The sequence below is a fragment of the Ailuropoda melanoleuca genome, chromosome 11 (genome assembly GCF_002007445.2).
Source record: "Ailuropoda melanoleuca isolate Jingjing chromosome 11, ASM200744v2, whole genome shotgun sequence".
NCBI classification, from domain to species: Eukaryota; Metazoa; Chordata; class Mammalia; order Carnivora; family Ursidae; genus Ailuropoda; species Ailuropoda melanoleuca.
Window position 1 is genome coordinate 11,254,613 of NC_048228.1, and position 24,091 is coordinate 11,278,703.

Below are 24,091 nucleotides of genomic sequence, written 5' to 3' on the forward strand. Positions count from 1 at the left end.
AAAGGTGACAGAGGAATGGAGACGAAACCCTGCATGCTGTGTGGTTTGCATTGTTAACCCAAGTTTGCTTGTCTGTTTCCTAATTCAAACAGAGCGTCAGAAGCCATGATGCATGTAGTGTGTGTGTACTGCAGCTGGAGTGGGCCCCAGACCAGGTATTTATAGACACCACGTTAAGCCTTCCATCCAGTTAATCGTCTGTGGTCTGAAAGTCTCTGTATCTGCAGCAGTTTTGGAATTTAGCTTCTGCCATCCATTTCACCTTGTGTAATCTGGTTACAACTAGCCTGTATATGCATCTGTGTGTTGGCATACGTACATATCTGAGCACAATTTCCTATGCAAACTTTTCTCAACCATTGGAACAGTCCAAGGAGGGGAGGGAAATCCTAGGAAAAACAGGGCCCATCTGGCCATGGTGAATATATCAAATCAAGAATGTCAGCACCGCAGCACACTGTCCTTGGGGATAACTACACCATCAGCAGTTTCATGAGTCCGTTTCTTCTGAAAACCTGGAAGGTTTTTTTTCCTAGCGTTGCACACAACTGCCTAGAGTTAGAGACGGGTAGAAATTGCCAGTCCACTGAGGAAGAAGTGGAAGCCTAGACCAGCTGACTTGTCTAGGGACACAGGTTCACTCATGTGGGCAGGATTGAGGTTTTATTCTCCCAGAAAAAAAGAGCTGACGCTTGGCTCTTCTGTCTCTCCCTAGCCTGACAGATTCTCCCCTGGAGGCGCCCTGCCCCCGTCTCCCTGGAGCGTAAATCTGGGAGACGGCAGCCTGAGCATACCGGCTGATTTCTCAAGAGGAGGAAAGACAATCTTTAAACTACCAACCTGGGACTTTATAGGGGTTTGCAGGCTGGTTGTAATTAGATACCTAGCACTCAATTTCTTCTTTTTTCCTTTTTCCTTACAAAGGGGTAAAAAAGTAGGCATGGTTTAATTAGTCTTACTATCCATTGTCCTCATCCCCTTCTCCTATCCTGTCATACTGACCCAGTGCTCCCCTACAGTTAGGACTTAGACCAGTGAGACCCACCATCTCAGCTACAGGAGGACGATATGCTGCTCTCATAGGGAGTACCAAACACACGGAGGCCATGTCCTCCTTGACCGCACGCAGTTGTCCTAACTGGCGTGCCAGTGCCGGAAGGCCATTATCACATACCCCCTGCCACTCACATGGATACTTCACTGTAACGCATCTTTTCTGTTGGCATTAACTCGCAGTTGAACCTCTTTCAGAGTCAGCCTTAGAGATTGATAAATAAAACTAATAACTGTGTTTCTAGGCACTAATGGATATAATTAGCACTGAAATAAATACTGTTTTCCTGTTTACCTCTAAGGTACAAGATCGTTTTGCAAGAAGTCTGTAACTTCCTGACCTCGTTAGTGCTTTATCGTCTCCTGCTGTTAAGCAGTGTCGCAGTAGAATGATTTCAGAGCTCTTGGAATCCTAACTGGATTGCTTCATGACTTCTTAAGACCAGGCCCCCCGCCTTGGGTGTTCATCAGCATGAAGCGTTTGAGTCACATCTGCCCTAATAGATTGTATTGTGAAGTAATTTTTGTTACCAGCCTTTGACATTCGATTAAAGATCGTACAGTAATTGCGTAGAGGTCGGTGTTTAACTGAATCGGTGGCAAAAGGAGGGTTGGAGTTGATGATTAATGGTGTCGTGAGGTGGTGTTTGAGCCTGCCACCCTGTGAGCGCTCCGTCAGTTGCAGTCTGTCTAAATTGTCATTGCCTAGCGAAAAACTGTTACGAACTATCTCCCTCCACTGCCAGGACCGCCCCGCTACCATGCCCTTAAAGTACTTAAATGTTCTCACTTAGTTGTACCATGTTAATGTGATAAAGTAACTGATGATCCTTTCTAAAGTTGTCCTATTTGGTAAGGTGATGATTGGTATTAATCTGTTTGACCTTTAGCTTTATTTTTGTTCTTTGACTCCACACTCGTGTAGTTTTATCCTGATTTTCAGGAAGTTTGGACAGAAATGAATTGAATAGAATGTTTCTCTGTCCTCTGGAGATTCCTAAGCGTATTCTCCTTTCTCAGTATAATTCGCACTCTGTTCCAGATATACCTGGATTTAGACTTGTCGTTTAGAACCTTCGTGTTCACGTTTGAAACACTAAAAGTGCGTTGACATGAGAATCGTTCCAGTGTAGAGGTCCTCAAAATTTGTAACATGCTTAAGAATCACCTGAGGGGCTTATTGAAAATGCAGGTTCGTGGGTTTACTCGCAAGGATAGGTGCCCCAGAATGTGTGTGCTTAGCAAGCATTGCCAGGTGATTTCAGGGCAAGTGATGGAACACGCTTGGAGAAGCTCTTCTAGAGTTCTGAACCCACTGGGAATAAAGATACTTCATGTCCCTCAGTCTTCAGCACTAACCCAGCCACTGTGTGGATGTTTATTAATGGTACTTAGGGAAAAATACTGAATTAGAGTGCACATGTTTTATTAAGAACATACCTGCCTCTTACTCTGATGCTGTGATGTAAAATTGTCTGCCCCAGTGAGAATGGCTCTTGTATAAGTCTGTGCATATTAAGACAAACCCAAGTTTAAGGACCTGATTTTGTTCTGTCCTGTTTAGATTTGTATCATCTGATAATTTAGTGGCCTTTGTAACCTGCTAATTAATCTCCTTTCCTTTTTGTTCCATATAGAGAAAAGCGGTAAAGAAACTACCTCACTGGGAATGTCATCATTACCAACTTCAGATGGATTTAACCATCCAGCCCATCCTTCAGGACAGAGTCCTGAGATTGGTAATCCTATGAGTCTTGCTCACTCTGTCTCTGCTTCAGTCTGCCCTGTCAAGCCCAGTGACCCCGACAGCATCGAACCTAAAGCTGTGAAGGCTTCAGCTGAATTCCAGATAACCTCCAGAAAGAAAGAACATCTTCCTTTGCAGGACCTTTCTGATAGTGCTTCTTCAGCAGGCAGTGCTCCAGCAGACCAGAGTCCAGCCATGCCTTTGCAGAATTCCTCCGAAGAAGCCATCGTTGCTGATAACATGGAGAAACCTGCTGAAAGAAGCACCCAGGGCCTCAGATCTCATCTCCACACAAGACAGCAAACCAGTGTATCTGTCACAACTACCAGGGTGCAAGAACCACCGGGGTTTCTGGGTGAAAAGGGGTGGCATCCAGAAAATCAGAATCTGCGTCAGGTGAATGGCCTTCAGCAGCACAAAGAACCAGGGGATGAACAGCACGGGGTTGGACAGCAGAATGCTCTAAATGACCAAGAACATCTCTGTAACACAGAGGACTTGGAACTTCTTGGAGAAAGGCAACAGAATCAACAAAGAAGTGTTGATTTGGAAACAACAGTGAAAGAAGATGGACTACAACAGAATGTGGACCTTCCAGGTACAGAGGAAAATATTCTACCTTCAGGATGCTTTGGCTGCTCAAATTCAGAAACACTTATGGAAGTAGATACAGTCGAAGAGTCCCCAGTTGCTGTGCTTAATTCAGCAGCCAGCCAGCATGCCAGTGTCAAGAACATTAGCGCATCTGCTCGCACCTTAGAGAATCCCTTGATGGAAGTAGAAACATCAAAATGTAACCCTTCGTCTGAAATTTTGAGTAATTCAGTTTGCACTCAGGATTTACAGCTCCCAGACAGTAATGTTGAAATGTCTGGAACAAGTAAAGAAGATGGGGATTGCTCCCCCTCTTTAAATCTTTGTGGCAGTTCTCAGCCCTCCGTGGAGTTCGCAGAGGAATCTGGCTCGTCTCTAACAGCAGCCTTGAAGGAGCTCCATGAACTTCTGGTCAGTAGTAGTAAACCAGCTTCCGAAAATACATCTGGGGAAGTTATCTGTGAGTCCGAAATGGTAACTGAGGGCCAAACAGTTACTAAGGACCTTTCTGAAAGATGGACCCGAAGTGAGCATCTTACAGCTACCCAGAATGAAGAGCGTTCACAAGTCACCTTTCATCAGACCATATCAGTATCGGTGAGGGCAGAGAAGTTAACAGACACTTCAAATGGTGCTGGAGTAGACGCAGTAGAAAATAGTACTGTTAGGGATCCGGGCGATGGCCCAGTAACGGATAAGGAAAGTGTCCCCGAGCCTAGGGAATCCGGAAAGGAGAGCAGCTCTGCCACTCTAGCCTCAGCTAAAACGTCTAACCAGTCACACTGCACCTTAGGTGTAGACATTCCACCCAAACTCTTAGCAGGTAAGGAGGATGCAGTCAGTCACGCTTCTGAGCAGACGAAGTCCTTGTCCAATTTCATACTGGTTCAAGATTTGGGTCAGGGCACACAGAAGCCAGTGCCAGACAGGCCTGAGACCAGAGAAGATGTCTGTCCTGAAGCCGCAGGGCCACCTCTTGAATTTGAACCACCTCCCAGCCAGCCATCATCAAATCCCTCCATTCTTTCACCATTAATTTTTCCCGCTGCAGACATTGACCGCATTCTCCGTGCCGGCTTCACTTTGCAGGAAGCTCTTGGGGCTTTGCATCGAGTTGGTGGAAATGCAGACCTTGCACTTCTTGTTTTGCTAGCAAAGAACATTGTAGTTCCTACATAACCATGGAAAAGGGGGCTAGACCATACTCCATTCCTTAAAAAAAAGCTATACACACACACACGCGCGCACGTGCGTGCACGTGCACACACACACACACACACACACACTCACCACATATACAGTATATGTAGAAACCTGCAAGCAGAATGTTGAGCCAGATTTTTTTTTAAAGATTTTTTTCGGCCAAAGTAATTTATCTCTTGTCTGATGAATTTGTCTATTCTCTTTGTTAAAATTTGGGCCTTTTTAAATGTATTGGCAGTATGTGCATACAAAAGCTTTTTATTATCATTAAGATGATGTATTCTGGAATAAAATCATTGGTTTTCTGTATAGCATACCATTTTAGAATGAGAGTGAATGCTTTAAAAAGCAGAAGCCATGAGAATTCCCCACCACCCATGCAGCTAAAAGCCGATCAGCTTCCCATCTTGGCTGTGTCTGTGCTGTAGGCAAGGTATGGCTTGTTGGCTCAGTTGTCCATTTACAAACTGGATGACATGGTTTGGTGTTTGGAATTACACTTAGTGCTCTGTGTATTGATGATTCGTCAGTTACAACAGGAAATTGAAGAATAATTGAATAATATCTCCTAGAGTGGTATGTTTTTATTTGTGTGGTTAGGATTTGACCTTTTTATGGGATGAGGTGGGAGGGTTTAGAGCTTGGGCTGTTTTGTGCATCATAGGCTGCTGCATGGATTGCCAAGTACTTGGGGTGGGACACTGGTGGGGAGGGCGGGGGAGTCACCATCAGAGTGAAACATGGTGCTACCCAGATAGAAAAGGAAAGAGTCTGTAATTCCATTTGCAAATGTCTTGGTGATGTTTCAAGAACTAGGAGTGAAAAATGGCCGAAACACTGGAATTGACTAGAGAGTGGGTTTGCTAGCATCTTATTGATCACACCTCAACCCTTAGTGATTAATGACGAACTTAAAGATCTGCTAATGGGTCGATCGCCAGCAGTTTATTTCCTTTTGAAGCTCATCTGCTAGGAACTTCTTCTAAAGCTCAGGTTGAGCTGGGATCTGAGTGAAATATTGTGAAGTGGGATAACCTTGTCACTGGTTCATCTTGGTGCTTGGAATGGTCAGTCTCTTTTTGGCACCGGAAATAGTAACTGCAGTGTCTGACTCAAGTGGCCTTGGTAGAGATTTCCATCCCTTTCTTTCCTCAGGAGTTTCTTTTTTAAAGCAAGATGCATCATAGTTGTGTTTACCATGTCACGGTAGAGTGGGGCGTAGTATATAGATGTATTTATTGTGGCCTTTTTTTATATGAGGACTAGCCCTTGGAAACCATTGTCCTATGGGCCCCACTGTGCAATAATCCTACTGGATAGATTTTAGGTAGTTTTTCCTGGAAAATAAAAACTCTCTTACGTACCTAGCAGGAATCCGAAATCTTGGTTTTATTGAAAAGAATTTTGAGAGTGACTCCCGATTCCAAGTTCTGGTTCGCAGTGTATTTGAAACAGATGTTTTGAAAGGGTGATTCGTGAACTTAGTGTTAAATGATTTTGTCTGAAGTTTTACTCTCTTTGGAAGCTTATTCTTTCCATCAAAATTCGAGTCATTGAGCACAATCAAAATGGAGGCTCATATCTCAGGAGTTTTTGAAATTTTAATTTGGGGGCACTTAGAGATGTTTCTCTTCTACCCTGTTCCATCTTCTTTTCCTTTTGCTGTGATGTTTGTATGTGTGTTAGGAGACTTTAGTGATGTGATGGAAAGTCACATAGATTCATCATGATCTCTGAAGTTAAGAGATGGTTGATGGAAGGAGTTGTGGTTTACTGTTTTCAAGAGGGCGCTCGGAACAGCGGGTCAGCCAGGTTGTCTTTAAGATGTTCTTTTAGACAGTCACATGTTGCAGATCCTTTTGCCTGCCCCACACCAAAGATGTAAGATGCACTAGAAAATTGCATATAGGATTTCTGTCAACCGACTCTTAGAGCTGTGATTGTAATTAAGTAGTTGGTGCTATGATTGAAGCAAAATCTAGTAGCAATGCAATGGCCCCTGTATTTGCTTTATGGGTAGTAATTGGGAATTTATTCTAAGCTTATAAATCTTTAGGGTCACGAAGTGGGGTTGATGTGAGGTGGGGGAAGTGATCAATGACAACAGACTCTTCCAGAAAGGCCTCTGCGTGAAGATGGGCTTCATAGACTTCTGTCTGGGCAGTGGCACACTGCTCAGAGGCTTGGCCGCTCAAATTTCACAGTGCAGAGATTTGGGAATCAATCCCAGGTGGAATATAGAATATCAGGCCGGAAAAGCTTTTATTATAATAGCTTTTTACATATGTATATTTATTTTTAGGAGAAAATCGAATAGGCCTATAGTTGTACATGTATTCTTGTTAGGAGTGCTTTGAATGAATGAGCTGAACCCACTTGCCAAATATCCTTGGCCTTTTTCATCATTTATTTTTCAGTGTATAATTGCTTTCAGTTTTTAAAACCTTATTTCCCGTTCCATCATTTGTATGAAAGTGAAGTTGTTGACATTGTTAGGATTTTGAATCATTTTTAAATTTTGCAGTTCTTAAAACACAAAGGGAATTAAGGAACATGACATCAGTGAACTTTCATTGTCAGTTTTATTGAAAGTGCAGAAATTCGGGGTGCCTGGCTTCCTCAGTCGGAAGAATATGCGACTCGATCTCAGGGTTGTGAGTTCGAGCCTCACATTGGGTGTAGAGATTACTTAAAAAAAAAAAGTTAAACCTTTTTTTAAAAAGTGAAGAAATTCAAGATAATTTCTCTTAAGATAAAATTATTGTGAACTCCTCCAGTTGCCAACAAAACTGATACTGGTCAGCCATAAACGATAATGGGCCACTTTACTGGACAGCTTCTTTGCCACAACCAGTAATGGACGGTTCTGTGGTCAGCGCTCACCTCCAAGGGTGGTCTCTGTTTATTCACCAGAGAGGAGAAGATTATCCTGTATGACTTCTGCAGTTTTTACCCTAAGTCGATTCACATGTGTAGCAATGTGCTTGGTGACCAGGCAGCTATGCCTAGGCTATAGATTTTGCCCATCGGAGCTGATAAGAATGATTTCCACCTGTACCTGTTTAGGCCTCCAGACATCAGCCAGTAGCCTTCATCCCACAGTTTGGACCTTAGCCATTAACATATAAAGATAACCAGTTTCTTGGCAAAGAGAATGGGGTAGATGGTGGGTGGGTGTTAAAACTGTTCTGCCTTGGAGCCTATGAAACCTCCCAGAGCTCCTTGTCTCCATATGTACTAAAGGAAGACACAACCCATGTGTTTCTTCCCAAAGCATTTCTCCAGCAAGAGAGGGTTGCATAAAAACGGAAAGATGTATGAGACTCTGTGTCACCAATTTTATGATAACTAGTTAAAATGGAATCTTATTCTTCCCTTAGCACAGCTTTCTATCTCTAGTAAAAGCCATAAAAACTTAGTTGGTTTAACCATCAGTTCATGTGTATATAGACATGTGTGGTTGACAAATATCCTAGTTAATTTTACATAGACTGAAAAGCAAACAATTTTTGTATCTACAGATATATTCTTCACTTACAGTGGCTTTTATCCCACCATGTGTATAAAAACAGCCTTGCAAATAACTGGCCAGGAAAGTTACAGTACATTCTGACTTCCTTTTCCTACCTGTTTGCCACCTGTAATGAGAGCAAACAGGATCGTTGAACTGCAATGGATTTCAAACTTGTCATCACTGGTAACATATCCTAAGAGAAGCTAATTAGATCATGCCTTCCTCCATTCTCTAGCACAAATACCAAAAAGCCAAATTTCTCCTTTGAATTTGGTGACTTAGTATAGTCTGTGGCTGAACTAGAAAGAAAGAAGTTATTAGGAGTTTCCCTTCCCAGAAGATGGAATGTTAACTTTTGTGTTACGAGTTCCATAAAATAAAAATAGCTTTTTTTCTGAAAGAGTAAAAACTCCAGTTCCTCTTAACAACAAAGTAAATTTGAAGTGTTTCCTTGAGAACTAGAAATGTAAAATCATGGCTTAAGTTCTATACCTTAGAGGCCTCTCAGTGTTTGTGAGGTGTTCCGAGGAGTTCATTGAATAAATAATTTAGGGGTAAACCTTTGATGTACTTGATTTTTCTCTTGTGCCTTAGTTTCTCCAAATAGCAGAAGCATCACATTTTGGTGGGAAATAAAAGTGGAAGTATCGGGCAAGTTTGAAAATGGCCTTCCTAGAGATAGAGGCCATGGATGGAGCAGTCCTGAGACTCACCCTTGTTGTTATTTCAGAATTATCCTGCACCAAATCTCTAGACTTCCCTAGATAGAAGAATTACAATAGGGCTTTTTGCATTGGGAGTACCAAAAAATGGTTTCTAGATGTTTATTATGTTCTTTGTTGCACTATCTGTATTGTGGTGGTTAAGACAGAGTTCGAGAAAATGTATGTGGTACTGTTGAAGGCTGTACAGTGTGAGTCTTTGAATAAGATTTCATTGATTCATGGGGCGCCTGGCTGGCTCAGTCGTTAGAACATGCAACTCTTGATCTCGGGATTGTGAGTTGGAACCCCATATTGGGGGTAGAGTTTACTTTAAAAAAAAAGTGTATTGATTTTTTCATCAAACATTAAGTGCCTGTGTGCCCAGTACTGGGGAGCACTGGGGATACAGGGGTGACTAAATCAGATTGGAAGCCTGCCCTCGTGAAGTTCTGTCTACTAAGGAGACATGAAATAAATTTTAGCTTTAAGAGCAAGATCTGTTTTTGCCTGTGAGCATGGTTTTATTTTCAAAGTCATATTGGAGTGATTTGGTTCAAATTCAGAGGAGACTGGGAAAATCAGGCTCAAAGTGGAATTAGATGCTGTGAGCCTCAAACTGCTCTAAAAAGTTTGTATTATTTTTTAATAGAGTCAGAAGCCAACAAAAACTATTCTCGCATTTGATAGAAGTACTTGAAGAGATCAGCATAAATGCTCCCGGGGGACAGGGGGAAATGGGCAGGATAGAAGCGCAAGTAATTACGGGAGACGACCCCAAAGACGCACCAGTGACAGTCAGCTCTTCTCCCAGCAGGACACCCTTCCAACAGGGTAGAGATGTGGAGTGTGCTATGGCATCCTCCCCGCTGCCCGTTTGAGCACGGCTGCTCCGGAATACTGACCATCTGGGCCAACAGGACGGAGCAGACGATCTGCAGGAGTTGCTGTTTTAAAGCAGCTAAGTGCAAGACGTGGAAATGGGAATCTAGAGCAGAAAGTGCAGCAAGTGATGGGGCCGGATGGTGGGCAGGATGACTTACAAGAGGATACAAGCTCTACCAAATCTTTGACAGGATAGCTCCGTCAAAAGGACGTTCTTCGACCCATTATTTAAAATGTCATCATGTATGTTGTAATCCTGAGGCATACAGGTAGAATCTGGACCTGAGTACTAGTGACTTCGAGGCTTACGGTTAGAAAACTCAGAAGTTGTATATTGGTGACTGGTAATCTAGACCCTCTGGGGGCTATAAAAGGTGAGAGGGATATAGCTGGTAAGTTTCAGGGCACACTCTTAAGGAGTGAAATCTAAGAGAAAATGGTTCAAGGGTGTAGGAGTTAGAGAATGTTTCTTTTACCTAAAAAAGTTAGGCAGATGACAGAAGACCTGGGGTGGGGGCGTAGAACACAAAATTAGAATTTTTACAGAACTGTATTTCTTTAAACACGTACCCTAAGAGGGTTCTCATTTAGCCGACGTCGGGAAGGGGCATGCTGGCTATTTTTCCCTGGGAGAATCCATGTCTGATGGGAAACAATTTTGTTTACCAGGAGCTTGCTTTACACACAGTGTTGAATGAATGCATCTGTGGCTTAAAGGAAGGAGACCTCTCTCCATCTCCTACCAGAGGCAGTCAGATCAGCCAGTTGGTTTCCAGATTCCTTCAACCTGAGATTACCTGACGCTGACCAGACTTCTCTTTCTTTCCCTGAAGGCCCCACAGCTTTCTGAGTTTAAGCCTCCTGTCTGAGACCTTTCTCTCTGAATGATTATATTCCATTCTCTATTCTCTCGATCATCCTTTTGAAATAGTGATGCACTCAGAGCAGTTCAACATACTGATTTTATTGCTTTCTTCACTGTGCACCAACAATGAAAATTGATTTGCTTGTTTTTATTCAAAATCTCGTCTTCATGGCAAGTTGGGCTAATGGCCTTCGCTCTTATGTAAGGTTTGTTCAGTTTTGCAGCCATTTTGGCAAATCTTAGCAAATAGAAACCCTTCTTTTCCCTTTTGTTCTTGCAATTGCTCATGTATTGCTTTTCTGACTTTTCTTTAAGCTTTGAGACTACTGCATCTTTAAAAACTAGGCGGATTGGCAAAATAGGCTTGCCAAAAGCTTAGTCACTCCCATAGTGCTTTGGTTTTGAGAGTTGGGAAAACTCTGAGAACTTAAGAGAACCAAACTCAGGAATCCCACAGTTGGCTGCACTGTGCCCTTGTTTAGGGGCTGGACATAGGACCTGTCTGCAGCTGAGTGAACTAGATGCATTTGGATTTGAGTTTTTGTCACATACTGAAATGTTAAGTCAGCCCTAAATAATCGAAACACTTTATTTTTCTTTTTTTAATAGGAACTTTCTGAAGAAAAAGTGATGTGTAAAACATTTGATATTTAAGACAATAAAGTTTTTATCATAAGACACTTGTTTGATCCATTTCTTTTAAGTTGAGATGGTTACTTTAGTCCTTGTCTGTCTCCCTATCCCTTTAAATAACCTGTACCCAGGCACCGTGATTTGTAGCCACCTGCCCGTACCTCACAAGAAATGGGTATCTCCAAACCATTAAAATTAACTTCCAGATGACCACTGCAGGGGTATGGCCACCTGCTCGTGTCAGAGACATGCGTCTGTGACTGCGTGCGTGGCTGATGTGCAGGGTCAGACATTGCGATAGGGTGTTGGGGGTTAGACCCGCCTCTGGAGCCAGGCCGCTTTGCCACTTGCTGGCTGTGTGCGTTTGGGTAAGTTTCCTAACCTTTCTGTGCCTCCATCCCATCTACAAAATGGGGACCGTCTGGATGGTTGTAGGGTTTAAATGAGTTAATATGTGTAAAGTGCTTAGCACAGCACCTGGCACCATGCTAAGTGCTCATTAGACATTAGCTGGTACTGTCACGTAAAGGATTTAAGAATGCTGAATGCAGTTTCTAGAAGTTGGGCAATCCCAACCGTGGGATGTGGCTCCGCCCCATGCAGTCAGTCAGGGTCCTAGGCTGCCAGGGTTCTGGTTTTCTCCCACACATGGCTTCCAAGATTACCTTGGACACCAGCATCCCACTGACATACCAGGAGAAGAGAATAAGGGCTGTTCATGCAAGTTTTTCTACGAGGCCTGGAAATGGTGTGTGTCGCTTTGCTACCCACATTTCCCTGGCTGGAACTCAGTCCCACGGCCAGACCAAAGTGCAAGGGAGGCTGGGAAACCTAACCTCCTCGTGTGCCCAGGGTGAGTGGTACAGCGAGGTGTCACCTAGCAGTGCTTCAGCTCCCACCCCCAAAAAGANAGACCAAAGTGCAAGGGAGGCTGGGAAACCTAACCTCGTGTGCCCAGGGTGAGTGGTACAGCGAGGTGTCACCTAGCAGTGCTTCAGCTCCCACCCCCAAAAAGATGGCCCCATCCAGGCTCTCAGCCGACCTCAGTCCAGAATCTCCTGTGATACCCTGCCCTTCAGGTCTTGATTGTGGCTCCTTACGGTCTAGCAAACCGAACTGGAGAGAAGTTCTGTGCTCCCACCCATGCACAATGTTGACTCAGGGACAGAAAAATCACAATAACAAATCCCATTCAGAAAAAAGAATGGGAAATGCAGCCATCGTGAAGGGGTTGGGGGAAGTTCCTCTGCTTAAAATTCGCATTATCTCCTGTGGAAGGAACTCCCTTGTCCTTCGTCCGTGGCCCCACCTGCAGCAGGTGTTGGTGTGCTTTCCTCAGGAGTTACGCAGCTCTTGGCTTACTGCTCGCACAGGTCTGGGGACTGGGGGTTGTCTGAAGGCTTGGGAAAGAGTCCATGGCTTTTGAACTCTGGATTTGTAGTTTCTTTGGCAAAACAATTTGCTCAGTAACACTTAAGGGGCTTCTGATTATTTGCTCCAGTCAACCCTGCATTGCCGGTAACCACATTCAGGAGTTCTTTCGTACACAGTCCTCAGGCATGATTCATTTCTTTGCTTTCTCATTTCCAGTCTGCCCTCAGGGGCATCTGAGTTTATCTCAAATAGGTTCGAATGGGAAAAACTTACTCTGATTTTTACTACAGGACTGAGTCTTACTGGGCTTTGGTATTCAAAGCTCATTTCAAACTTAGCTCTTACTATCTGAAGTCCAGAACAAGGAAATTGACTCGAACAACCCTGAATTCAAGGCCCCAAGTTTCTTGGCCCCATTCCTTTTCCAATTCTGCTCGCAACAAGCCAGTTCTTTCCTAAACTTGGGTCTTCCTCATAAAGTTGAAGTCAACACACTAACCTGGCTTTTCAACCTTTCCTTGTAGACCTGAGCTTCAAGCTATGCGGTTAATGTAGCCAGCCACCCAAGGTGCCCCAGGAGAGTTCTACCAGGTGTTTCACCCCCGGGATAAGAAGCACCTCCATTTTTCCAGCCTCCGTATATCCGTTTCCTTCTTAACCACCAAGACAGGCTCTTCTGTTAGGTTTTTAGGGTGAATAAAATTAGTACGAATTTCTGTATTAAGATAGGCTAACTGCTGGGGCGCCTGGGTGGCACAGCGGTTAAGCGTCTGCCTTCGGCTCAGGGCGTGATCCCGGCGTTATGGGATCAAGCCCCACATCAGGCTCCTCCGCTGGGAGTCTGCTTCTTCCTCTCCCACTCTCCCTGCTTGTGTTCCCTCTCTCGCTGGCTCTCTCTATCTCTGTCAAATAAATAAATAAAATATTTTTTAAAAAAAGATAGGCTAACTGCTGTAAGACACCCAACCCAAATACCAGTAGCTTAACACAACAGAACCTTATTTCTCCTTCACTAACAGCCCACTGTGTGTCCAAGTCAGTGGAGGTAGGAGGACTCTTCACGCTGTCGTTCAGGCAACAGGCTTTGAGCCGCTCCGCCATTTTCGCCGGGCTTCCGAGCTTGCCCCGGCCTTCAACATTCAGCTGGGAAATAATGGAAGAGGAAATGAAGCTCAAGTGGTTTTGACAGGCCACACCTGGAAATGGTACCTATCATTTCCCACACAAAATCAGTGAAAACTCCAGTAACTGGCCACACCTCGCTGAAGGAGAGGCAGAGAAAGGTAGACGAGCTCTGAGCTCAGTAAGAAGAGATCAGTTAACCCAGTTTTTGTCTCAGAGAGAATATCCATTTTCTAATATCCAGTGGGCCCCCAGAGCCTTGTCTTGATTCCCGCTTATATATTCACAAATTGAGACCCCTCATTCTGAACTACTGAGAGTGGATTTCTTGTTGAGGGTAACAGGACAATCTCTTTTCTGTCCTTAAGCTTGGGAATGTGTGTTTGATTTTTTTTTTTTTTAATTTAAGTGACTTGGAGCGCCTGGGTGGCTCATTCTGTTGTGTCTGACTCTTGATTTTGATTCAGGTCATGATCTCATGGTTCATGGGCTCGAGCCCCACGTTGGGCTCCGAGCTCAGCAGGGAGTCTGCTTCTCTCCTCCTTCTCCCTCTGCCCCTCTGTGCACGCTCTGTCTCTGTCTCTCTAAAATAAACCTTAATCTCTAAAAAAATATATTATCTGACTTAAAATTAACCAATTTGGGATTAATGAGTAACTTGGAAACACCTTAGGGTGTTGACCAATGTGGAGTCATTGCCTTGTGTATGGTTTGTGCTGTGGGGCTTTCACTTGAGAAGATTTCAATGTACCTGGAAAAGCTGGTATATATGGGGAGGAGCGTAGACATACCCCCCCTTGTTCTGTTAGACATACCCCGCCTTGTTCTTCCTCGTGCATCTAATAAGAATGATGAGAGTAGGGGCGCCTGGGTGGCACAGCGGTTAAGCGTCTGCCTTCAGCTCAGGGCGTGATCCTGGCGTTCTGGGATCGAGCCCCACATCAGGCTCTTCCGCTGTGAGCCTGCTTCTTCCTCTCCCACTCTCCCTGCTTGTGTTCCCTCTCTCGCTGGCTGTTTCTATCTCTCTGTCAAATAAATAAATAAAATCTTTAAAAAAAAAAAAGAATGATGAGAGTAGGGGTGCGTGGGTGGCTCAGTCAGTTAAGACTCTTGGTTTCAGCTCAGGTGATGATCTCAGGTTCATGGGATTGAGCCCCGAGTCTCTCCCGCTCCCTCTTCCTCTGCCCCTCCCTCTGCTCACGCCCTTTCTCTCTCTCCCAGAAAATAAATAAAATCTTTAAAAAAAAAATGATGAGAGCACAGGCTATTTCTAGTTGGAGGTAAGAATTATGTTACCATTTTTCAGGTCTTAATCCTTTGATAATCATTTCATTTGAAATGAAATGTCTGGTACTTGATAGAGTCATAGAAATTGTGGGGCATTAATTAATTAGTGGAAAGAATCATGGGTCCTTGGCACAAAGAGAGGGGAATTCACTACATCTTTATTTATAAAACAACAACAACTTTGAAAGTATCAGGGAAGTGGGGCGCCTGTCTGGCTTGTTGGAAGAGCCTGCGATTCTCGATCTTGGGGTTGTGAGTTCGAGCCCCGTGTTGGGTGTAGAGACTACTAAAAAAAGTAAACTTAAAAAAAAAGTATCAAGGAAGTAAATGCATTGGAGGGTTATGACAGGAATCCGTCTATACCTTGGAGGAGGAAAATGTAAGAAAAGGGTAGGATATTCTTTTAAAAGTAGAAATACAAAGAAATACAGAAAAAATAAGAGTTCAAAAAAGAACATCGTTCTAAATTTCAAAATATGTGGAGAGCAGAGCTTATTTCCATCTTACGTAAAAGGGCCAAATTGTCACCAGGTACTGCTTCCTTGTTCAGAGCCATCAGTACACTAACGGGATTAACCAACTATACCAACCAATCCTTACCTATGGATTGTGTCCTTAAAAAAAAAAAAATTAGAGCTTAGGTGGTTTGGTTCCTCCTAGAAAATTACTCAAAGCCAACATTTTCCCTGTTCGACTCCAGGTATCTGAAATTGCAGAGCCTGAGCCAGAACTGCCCCACCCCCACCCCCAATCCTGCTCCTCTCCGTCCTCCCTGGGAAATCAGTAGCAACCGGCAGCATCATTCTTCCAGCTGCTGGCTCTAAGACCTTGACTCTTATCCTTCACAACCTGCGTCCCATCCATCCTAAAGCCTATTGGCTGCACTTCAAAATAGATTCAAAATCCAATCATTCCTGGGGGTGTCTCCGTTGGTTAAGCTTCCAACTCTTGATTTCCGCTGGGGTCGTGATCTTGGGGTCGTGGGATTGAGCCCCATGTTGGGCTCCGTGCTTTGTGGCTTTGTGCGGAGTCTGCTTGTCTCTCTCCCTCTGCTCCTCCCCCCAACCCCGCTCATACTCTCTCTCTCTCTCTCTCAAATAAGTGAATAAAATTCAATTTTAAAAAATCCAATCATTTCTAGAGCCCTGGTCCCAGGCCCCATCACCTCTTCCCTGGGTCTCCCTTCTCTTGTCCCTGCCTACCTACAAGTCTTTTTTTTTTTTTTTTTAAGATTATTTATGTATTTGTTGGGGAAGGGCAGAAGGAGAGGGAGAATCCTCAAGCAGACCCCCTGCTGAGCAAGAGCCTGGCGTAGGGCTCGATGCCAGGACCCTGAGATCATGACCTGAGCCGAAATCAAGAGTCAGCCACTCAACCGACTGTCACCCACGTCCCCCTATCTACATTCTGTTCTTCCTTAGGACAGCGGCCAGCACGATTCTGTTAAAGCCAGACCACAGCCCTCCTTAAAACCCTTCAACGTGTCCCCATCCCACTCGGGGTAAAAGCAGAAATCCTCATAATGCCTCCAAGGCCCCTATCCACCTCCCTGCCTTCCCTCCCGCTCCTTTCCTTTCCCTCATCCCTAAACCACCCTGCCCTCCATATTCCATGAGCTCACCACAGTCTTTCCCACTTCAGGGCCTCTGTGATGGTCACTTCCTTCCTCTGGAAGGCCCTGTCCTCAGACACCTTCATGGCTTTTTTGCTCACGTCCTTTGGGTCTTTACGTAAATATCACCTCCATAAAGGCCTCCCCTGGCTGGCTACTCTATCTAAACTTCAAGCCACCCACCCCCTTCGCCGTCATTTCCCCTCATTTTTCTCCATAGCACTAAGCACTACCCAATGTACCGGCATTTCCCTCCTGGTGACTGTCTTTCTCTCCCGTTAGAATGTAAGCCCCAGGAGGGTAGGGATTTACGTCTGTCCTTCTCACTGCTACACCCCAGTGCCTAGAACTGTGCCTGGTGCACAGCAGTCACTGCTGTGAGTTAGTAAATCCATCAACACGATTATGCTGCTTCCGTGTCTCATCTCCAAGGTCGCAAGGGGTTGTCCTGTAAGTGGAGTGACATAGCAGAACGGTGCCTGAGGCCCAGGGAGGTCACTGAGGTCAGTTTGCAGACTTAGGGAGTCCAGCCCAGGATGACTGCTGAGTTTGAGTTCAATGTAAATTTTTTTTAAAGATTTTATTAATTTATCTGACACAGAGAGAGAGAGAGAGCACAAGCATGGGGAAGGGCAGAGGGAGAGGGAGAAGCATGCTCCCTGCTGAGCAGGAAGCCCGAAGCGGGACTCGGACCCAGGACCCTAGGATCATGACCGAGCCAAAGGCAGATGCTTCACCAACTGAGCCACCCAGGGGTCCTAAGTTAAACGTCAATTTTAAAAGACAGATGACATTCTGGGGTTAGTAAGTTTGCAGGCTTCCATGCAAAGTAGTGCTTTTTATTAGACCCACATATACGACGAATTTGGGATGCTGGTAAACAGTACCGCCAGCTTTTGGTCACGTGGGCTTTGACTGTATGTCCTCATCCTTTACCTGCTGCAATGGAAAGGCCCAAATCAGGTGTAAAGACAGGCAGCTTTCGGGGCACCTGGGTGACTCAGTGAAGCGTCTGCCTTCGGCTCAAGTCATGATCCCAGGGTCCTGGGATCGAGTCCCACATCTGGTTCCCTGCTCAGAGGGAAGCCTGCTTCTCCCTCTCTCTCTGCCTGCCGCCCTCTGCTTGTGCTCTCTCCCTGTAAAAAAAAAAAAAAAAAAAAGGTTAAAATTTTTAAAAAGAGAGGCAGCTTTCTATTGGGTCCTAGTTCTCTTCGGTCCTTTTACTTCTACGGCCAGCTACAAAGATTTTCAGCTTCCCTACTGGATTAAAAAGTAATCAGAAACTATTGATTCAACAAACATTGAATGTCATGTCCCAGACACTGAGCTGGTGCTGTGAACAAAGCACTGCATGAACGGAGAAAAGGTGTGTCCTTTTGGAAGCGAGCACTAGAGCAGTCTCTTTGAAGAGTGACAACAAACAACATGACAGGTAGTAATAAATTCCACAACAAAAATTTAGTAGCTTTGGGGACCCTGGGTGGCTCAGTCAGTTTAGCGTCTGCCTTCAGCTCAAGTCACGATCCCAGCGTCCTGGGATCGAGTCCCAAGTCAGGATCCCTGCTCAGTGGAGAGCCTGCTTCTCCCTCTCCTTCTGCCCCTCCCCCTGCCCATTCTCTCGCTCTCTCTCAGACAACTAAATAAAAGCTTTAAAAAAGATTTAGTAGTTTTGCATGCTGGAAAGGACTAGAGGGTGCTTAATGTTGAACAATCAAGGAGATAGTTCTGCGAAGCTAACATTTAAATTGAGACCTGGCGAGAAGGGTCCTCCCAGGTGAGGACTTGGGATATATTATATTAGGCTGGACTGAAGGAACAAAGAGGTCAAAAATTTCAATAATTTGTTACAAAAGAAGTTTTTTTTAAAAGATTTATTTATTTATTTATTTATTTATTTTAAAGATTTTATTTATTTATTTGACAGAGATAGAGACAGCCAGCAAGAGAGGGAACACAAGCATGGGGAGTGGGAGAGGAAGAAGCAGGCTCATAGCAGAGGAGCCTGATGTGGGGCTCGATCCCACAACGCCGGAATCACGCCCTGAGCCGAAGGCAGACGCTCAACCGCTGTGCCACCCAGGCGCCCCACAAAAGAAGTTTTTTTTTTTAATCTTGATTATATTACCATCCAAGACAAGCGTTCCTGGTCCGTGGGAAGCTCTGCTCCCTGCAGTGATGTAAGGAGACACGCTACTCACATCTTGTCAGTCAGACATCCCCTTCGCGTCATCCTACCTGGTGGAAGAAGACACAGCATGGAGAAGCCACCCGCTTAGAAGCCCAGGCTGAAGTGAATCTCTTTATTTCTATTCATGTTCCTTTAGAGAGCACTTGATAATATAGCCATCCCTACCACAAAGGAGGCTGGGAGATGCCATCTAGAATGGTGCCCGGCTACCATGCTGTCACTGGGGGGGGGGGCAGATGTGGGTGACCCGCTGGGCACCTCTGCCACACCAGGGAAGAGCGTCCCAGCCAAGGCCCTCGGATGTGAACACACCAGCATGTTTGAGAAATGGAAGATTGGCAGGGGCTGGCACACGCCAGGATGAGGAGATGAGTCAGGGAGAGAGTCTGGATCCGATCGGCTATGGCCTTGGCGTATAGGGAAGAGTCTGGATGTCATGCAATGTGAAGATGCTGGAGGCTTTTAAACTAAGAGGTTGAAGGACTTCCCCAATTTTCACCAACCCATCTTGCTGACTGGACAGTCATGAGGAAGGAACTGGATATTCAACATTTTTTAAAAATAGTTCATTATTTTTTTTTTTAAGTCATCTCTACACCCGATGTGGGGCTAGAACTCACAACTCCGAAACAAGAGTCCTGTGTTCTTCCTACTGAGCCAGCCAGGGACCCCTGAATGGTCAACATTTTAAAATAAAATCAGCTAGGCACACTTGGCTGGCTCAGACAGTGAAGCTTGTGACCCTTGATCTTGGAGTTGTGAGTTCGAGTCCCACGTAGGGTATGGAGATTAGTTAAAAATCTTTTAAAAATAATAATAAAATAAAATCACCTCAACTAAAGCTGCCTTGTTTTTTTTAATTTAAATTCAATTAATTAACATACAATGTATTATTGGTTTCAGAGGTAGAGGGCAGTGATTCATCAGTGTTATATAACACCCACTGCTCATTACATCACGTGCGCTCCTTAATGCCCATCCCCCAGTTACCCCATCTCCCCACCCACTTCCCCTCCAGCAACCCTCAGTTTGTTCCCTATGATTAAGAGTCTCTTATGGTTTGTTTCCCTCTCTGATTTCATCTTACTTTATTTCCCCCCCTTCCCCTATGATCCTCTGTTTTGTTTCCTAAATTCCACATATGAGTGAGATCCTATGATAATTGGCTTTCTCTGATTGACTTTTTTCACTTAGCCTAGTACCCTCTAGTTCCATCTATGTCATTGCAAATGGCAAGATTTCATTTTTTTTTCAAGATATATATATATATATACCACATCTTCTTTATCTATTCATCTGTCGATGGACATCTGGGCTCTTTCCATAGTTCGGCTATTGTGGACACTGCTGCTATGAACACCGGGGCACAGGTGCCCCTTCGGATCACTACATTTGTATCTTTGGGGTAAATACCCAGTAGCAAAGCTGCCTTGTTTTGATTTACCTAGTCCTAGAGCTGTGGATTGTCTGCACTTGTGGGTGCTGGAGTTAAACTCTAGGAACCAGAACACTGCTGTGATGTACAACCAGCCCCCACTATCTCCCCGTCTCAGATGGGGTTCAGCTTCACAAGCCTGACGATCAAGGAAATATTTCCTCCCTCCTCCAGAAACACAAATGCATTTGCCTTGAGTTAAGGGGCAAGGGAGGAACTAGTCTCTTAAACGATTTACCCCCCGCCACCAGTTGTAATTTAAATTCCAGTTCGTTAACAGACAGTGTAACGTTAGTTTCAGGTGTACAGTATAGTGATCCAACACTGACGGACAACACCCAGTGCCCCTCACAAGTGCCCTCCTTAACCCATCACCCATTTAACCCATTCCCCTGTTCCCACCTTTTTATTTTTATTTTTTTTAAGATTTTATTTATTTATTTGACAGAGATAGAGACAGCCAGCAAGAGAGGGAACACAAGCAGGGGGATTGGGAGAGGAAGAAGCAGGCTCCCAGCAGAGGAGCCTGATGTGGGGCTCGATCCCAGGACTCTGGGATCACGCCCTGGGCCAAAGGCAGACGCTTAATGACTGAGCCACCCAAGCGCCCCATGTTCCCCCCTTTTTAAAAAATAATCCCGTCCAATGACCTTTGAAGGATGTGGCAGGATAAAGCTGCCAGATTTTTTTTTTCCCATCTCTTCCATCTCGAGGCAGGACACATCTTTGGAAAGAAGAGTAAAGAAGACCTGGTGGGTGGCCAGGTCTGTGGACTCTATGATGTGCCTTCTTACCCTACTTCATCCCTCACCTGATGGAGTTGAGCAGTGGAAGACAGGTCGGGACAATATTTAAAAGAAGAGGAAGAAAAGTCATTTTTCCTGTGTCATTGATTTGGAAACTAAGCCAGTGATTTGCCCGAGGCCTTAGCATGAGTCAAGTGAGGCTTTTGCCTGCTGATGCCTCAGAGTCTCATGCACTTGCCACATGATCGGAAGTCTTGTGCAATAAATGGATGAGCTTCCGTGACTCCTATAACAGGATTGATAGGCGTCCTGGGCCTTTTTAGTTTTGTTCTTTTCTGGGTTGCCTTTTTTTTTTTTCTTAAGTAACCTCTATACCCAACCTGAGGCTCAAACTCACAGCCTCAGGATCAAGGGTCCCGTGCTCTACCAACTGAGCCCGCCAGGTGCCCCTGAGTTGCCTTGTCTTTGACAGGCAAGGATGAATTCCATAGTTGAGCTCTGGGCATGGGGCAATTATCTGCACGTGAACACACACTTGGCCCCCTCCTGTTCCCTGCAAGAAGTCTTGTGAGACTAAAATATGCCTCTCTTCTCCCACCCACTTACCCATGCAAACCTCAGGAATTTTTTTTTTTAGAGATAGATTTATTTATTTATTTATTTGAGAGCATCAGATAAAGAGAGAGAACGTGAGCGGGGAGCGGGGGCAGAGGGAAAGGGAGAAGCAGACTCCTCATTGAGCAGGGAGCCCAATATGGGACTCTATCCCAGGACCCTGGGATCACGACCTGAGCCGAAGGCAGATGCTTAACGGACTCAGCCACCCAGGCGCTCACCTTAGGAATTTGGTAGGCAGTAAGACTCTATGTTCCTCTAATGTTGGAAAAAGTTGGATGTGCCCATCCCCCAATGTGTGAAGGTGAAAACAGCAGGGCAGAAATGCCACCACCTTCCATCACAGATAAGTAGCCAAGCAATCCAAACGCCCGTTGAAGCTGTCATGTGCCCAAGCCATGAGCAGCCATTTATGGGAAGGCGGTGTCCAGGAGAAGATGCTGCCCAGAAGACGCCTTACTGTTTAACAGCAAGGAAGAATCACAAAGCTAGCCGGTTCCACTCTGGGTGAATGGACTCGCAAGAGCCAGAATTGCATCTGACAGGTCAGGGCCTGTAGGCAGCCCGGCCTGGGTGTAGTGGGAAGGGAGCGCAGCAGGGCTATTAGACTGATCCCAAACACCTTTGGACGCGTGACTGTTTCTTTCCTCATTCAAAGTAACGAGTCCTCTGTTCTCAGCCTTTTCTCTACCTGCCCAGTGACCACAGCCTCTTCCCCACCTGTCATTCTGTCCTAGCCCGACTCCTGAACTGTCCTGAACTCAGTACTAATAAGAAATGCCCTCAGTTTAGAGACTCTGTTTCTTTTCCTCAAAGGTTAGCCCAAGTCCCTACAGGGTCACCTGCTAGAATAGTGCGAAGAAATGTAAAGGGATCTTTGACTCGGGATGCAAATGGCTTCCCTCATTTGTACAGGAATTGTTGTGTGCGAATACATGAGATGAATGTACGTAAAGCACTTAGCTCAGCGCGTGGCACATAGTCAGCACACAACACTTACCACCGCCATCATCATCAGTATCGAAAACTCTTGACCCAGATCCTGAAGTGGCCATAGAATGCAGTTTCTCAGGTTGTTCTCTTTCCTTTTCTTGACGCATCATTTTGTCCCCCTATCCAGTCACATAAAAACAAAACAATGGGCTCCTGGCTGACTCAGTCACTGGAGTGTACAACTCTTGATCTTGGGGTTGTAAGTTCGAACCCCACATTGGGTGTAGAGATTACTTGGAAATAAAATCTTAAGCAAACAAATAACTACCACCATCTTGGGTCTCCCCTGGGGAAACTGAGGGATGGAGAGGGATCTTTTGGTTGTGTATGGGGTGAGGTCCATCTAGGATAAGCTGTAGAATCGGTGTTTCTTAAGGGTGCTGAGGTGACCAGGTCTGGGAGGCTGGGGGAGGAGTAGCCCGAACAGAGAAGAGGGAAAATAGGGAGCTGAAGTTGAGAATTGGGTGTCTTAAGAATAAAAAGGGTACCGATCATTTTGCAATATATACAAATAACGAATCATAATGTCGTGCCCTGAAACTAGTGTTATATATCTCAATTTCATAAAGTGAAAAAAAATGTATATGGACTTTTTTTCTTTTTAAGAATAAAACAGAGGGACTAATGGATATATCAGGATATATTTATTTGGGGACCAAATGAGCTAAGCGAGCAGGTAGGTGGCTTTAGGGGAATTTGGAGAGGGGTGTGTGTGCGGATAAGGGGAATTGTTATGGTGGGTTTCAGGGCTGAGGGAGTTGGGGTCCCCAGGGCAGGTAGACCCACTGGAGAATTGGATATGGGTTAAGAATCAGAGTGGGTGTTGGGACCGAAGGGGAAGTGCAGGGGGTGTGTTTTGGAGGTGGGGAGGAGCACCAGAGACCTGAAATGGCCTGAAAGTTTAACACAGGGCCGGGAGGGAAGGAACCGAGAGGGGCTGGCTTCTCTGGGCTGGTGAGGGCCGGGGCAACCAGTGAGCGCCAGAGGGCTGTGGTGTCTGGGTCGGTCCGGGTGGGGGTGCCCGGGTCTCTAGGCTGCCAAAAGCCAGGGACCCTGGGTCTCTGCGGTGAGGGGAGCCGGTGTCTGTGCATTGAGGGGGTCTCCCGGGATCCCGGGCATGGCAGGGGCCTCTGGGCCAAGGAAAGGGAAGGTACAGGTGGGCTCTGTGTGCTAAGGGGATGTCTCTGGCCGGCGGGAGCGGCGGATTCTCCAGAGCCCTGAGATCGGGGATGGGGGGGGGCCTCCGAGGTCCCCGCCGGAGGGGGTGGCGGGGCTCGGGGTCGCTGAGGAGCCTCGGGAGGCCTGGGTCTGTGGGCTGGCAAGGGCAGGGGAAGGGGCCCAAGGTCTGCGGGGATCTGGGGGTCCCTGAGGTCTGCGGGCTGATGGGGTTTCCGCGGCCCCCCGCCCGAGGGGCTGTGAGCCGACAAGGGCCGGGGCTCGGCGGCCGCGGGGCTGTGGGGGTGTCCGGGGGTCCCCGGCGTCCCCGGCCGCAGGGGCTGGGGGTCGACGGGCGCCGGGGGGGCC

At 45.7% G+C, this 24,091-nt stretch overlaps 2 protein-coding genes across 4 annotated transcripts in view; both read left to right on the forward strand.

Moving 5' to 3' along the window:
* Positions 1–11,240, forward strand: part of DDI2 (DNA damage inducible 1 homolog 2) — a 41,284-nt gene extending 30,044 nt beyond the window's left edge. The window contains exons 2-3 of one of the 3 annotated variants that reach the window (XM_034671245.1): positions 93–155; positions 2,691–11,240. In XM_034671245.1, coding sequence (XP_034527136.1) covers positions 2,723–4,573 — 1,851 coding nt within the window. In that variant the 5' untranslated portion in view covers positions 93–155; positions 2,691–2,722 and the 3' untranslated portion in view covers positions 4,574–11,240. Of the gene's footprint in view, positions 1–92; positions 156–2,690 lie in introns of those variants that run through there. The other 2 variants (XM_011227688.3, XM_034671246.1) reach the window with 2 other exon arrangements.
* A 12,444-nt stretch (positions 11,241–23,684) lies between these two features.
* The window catches only part of PLEKHM2 (pleckstrin homology and RUN domain containing M2), a 37,240-nt gene continuing 36,833 nt past the window's right edge, over positions 23,685–24,091 (forward strand). Inside the window, exon 1 of the mRNA XM_034672075.1 lies at positions 23,685–23,723. Coding sequence (XP_034527966.1) covers positions 23,685–23,723 — 39 coding nt within the window. The remainder of the gene's footprint in view (positions 23,724–24,091) is intronic.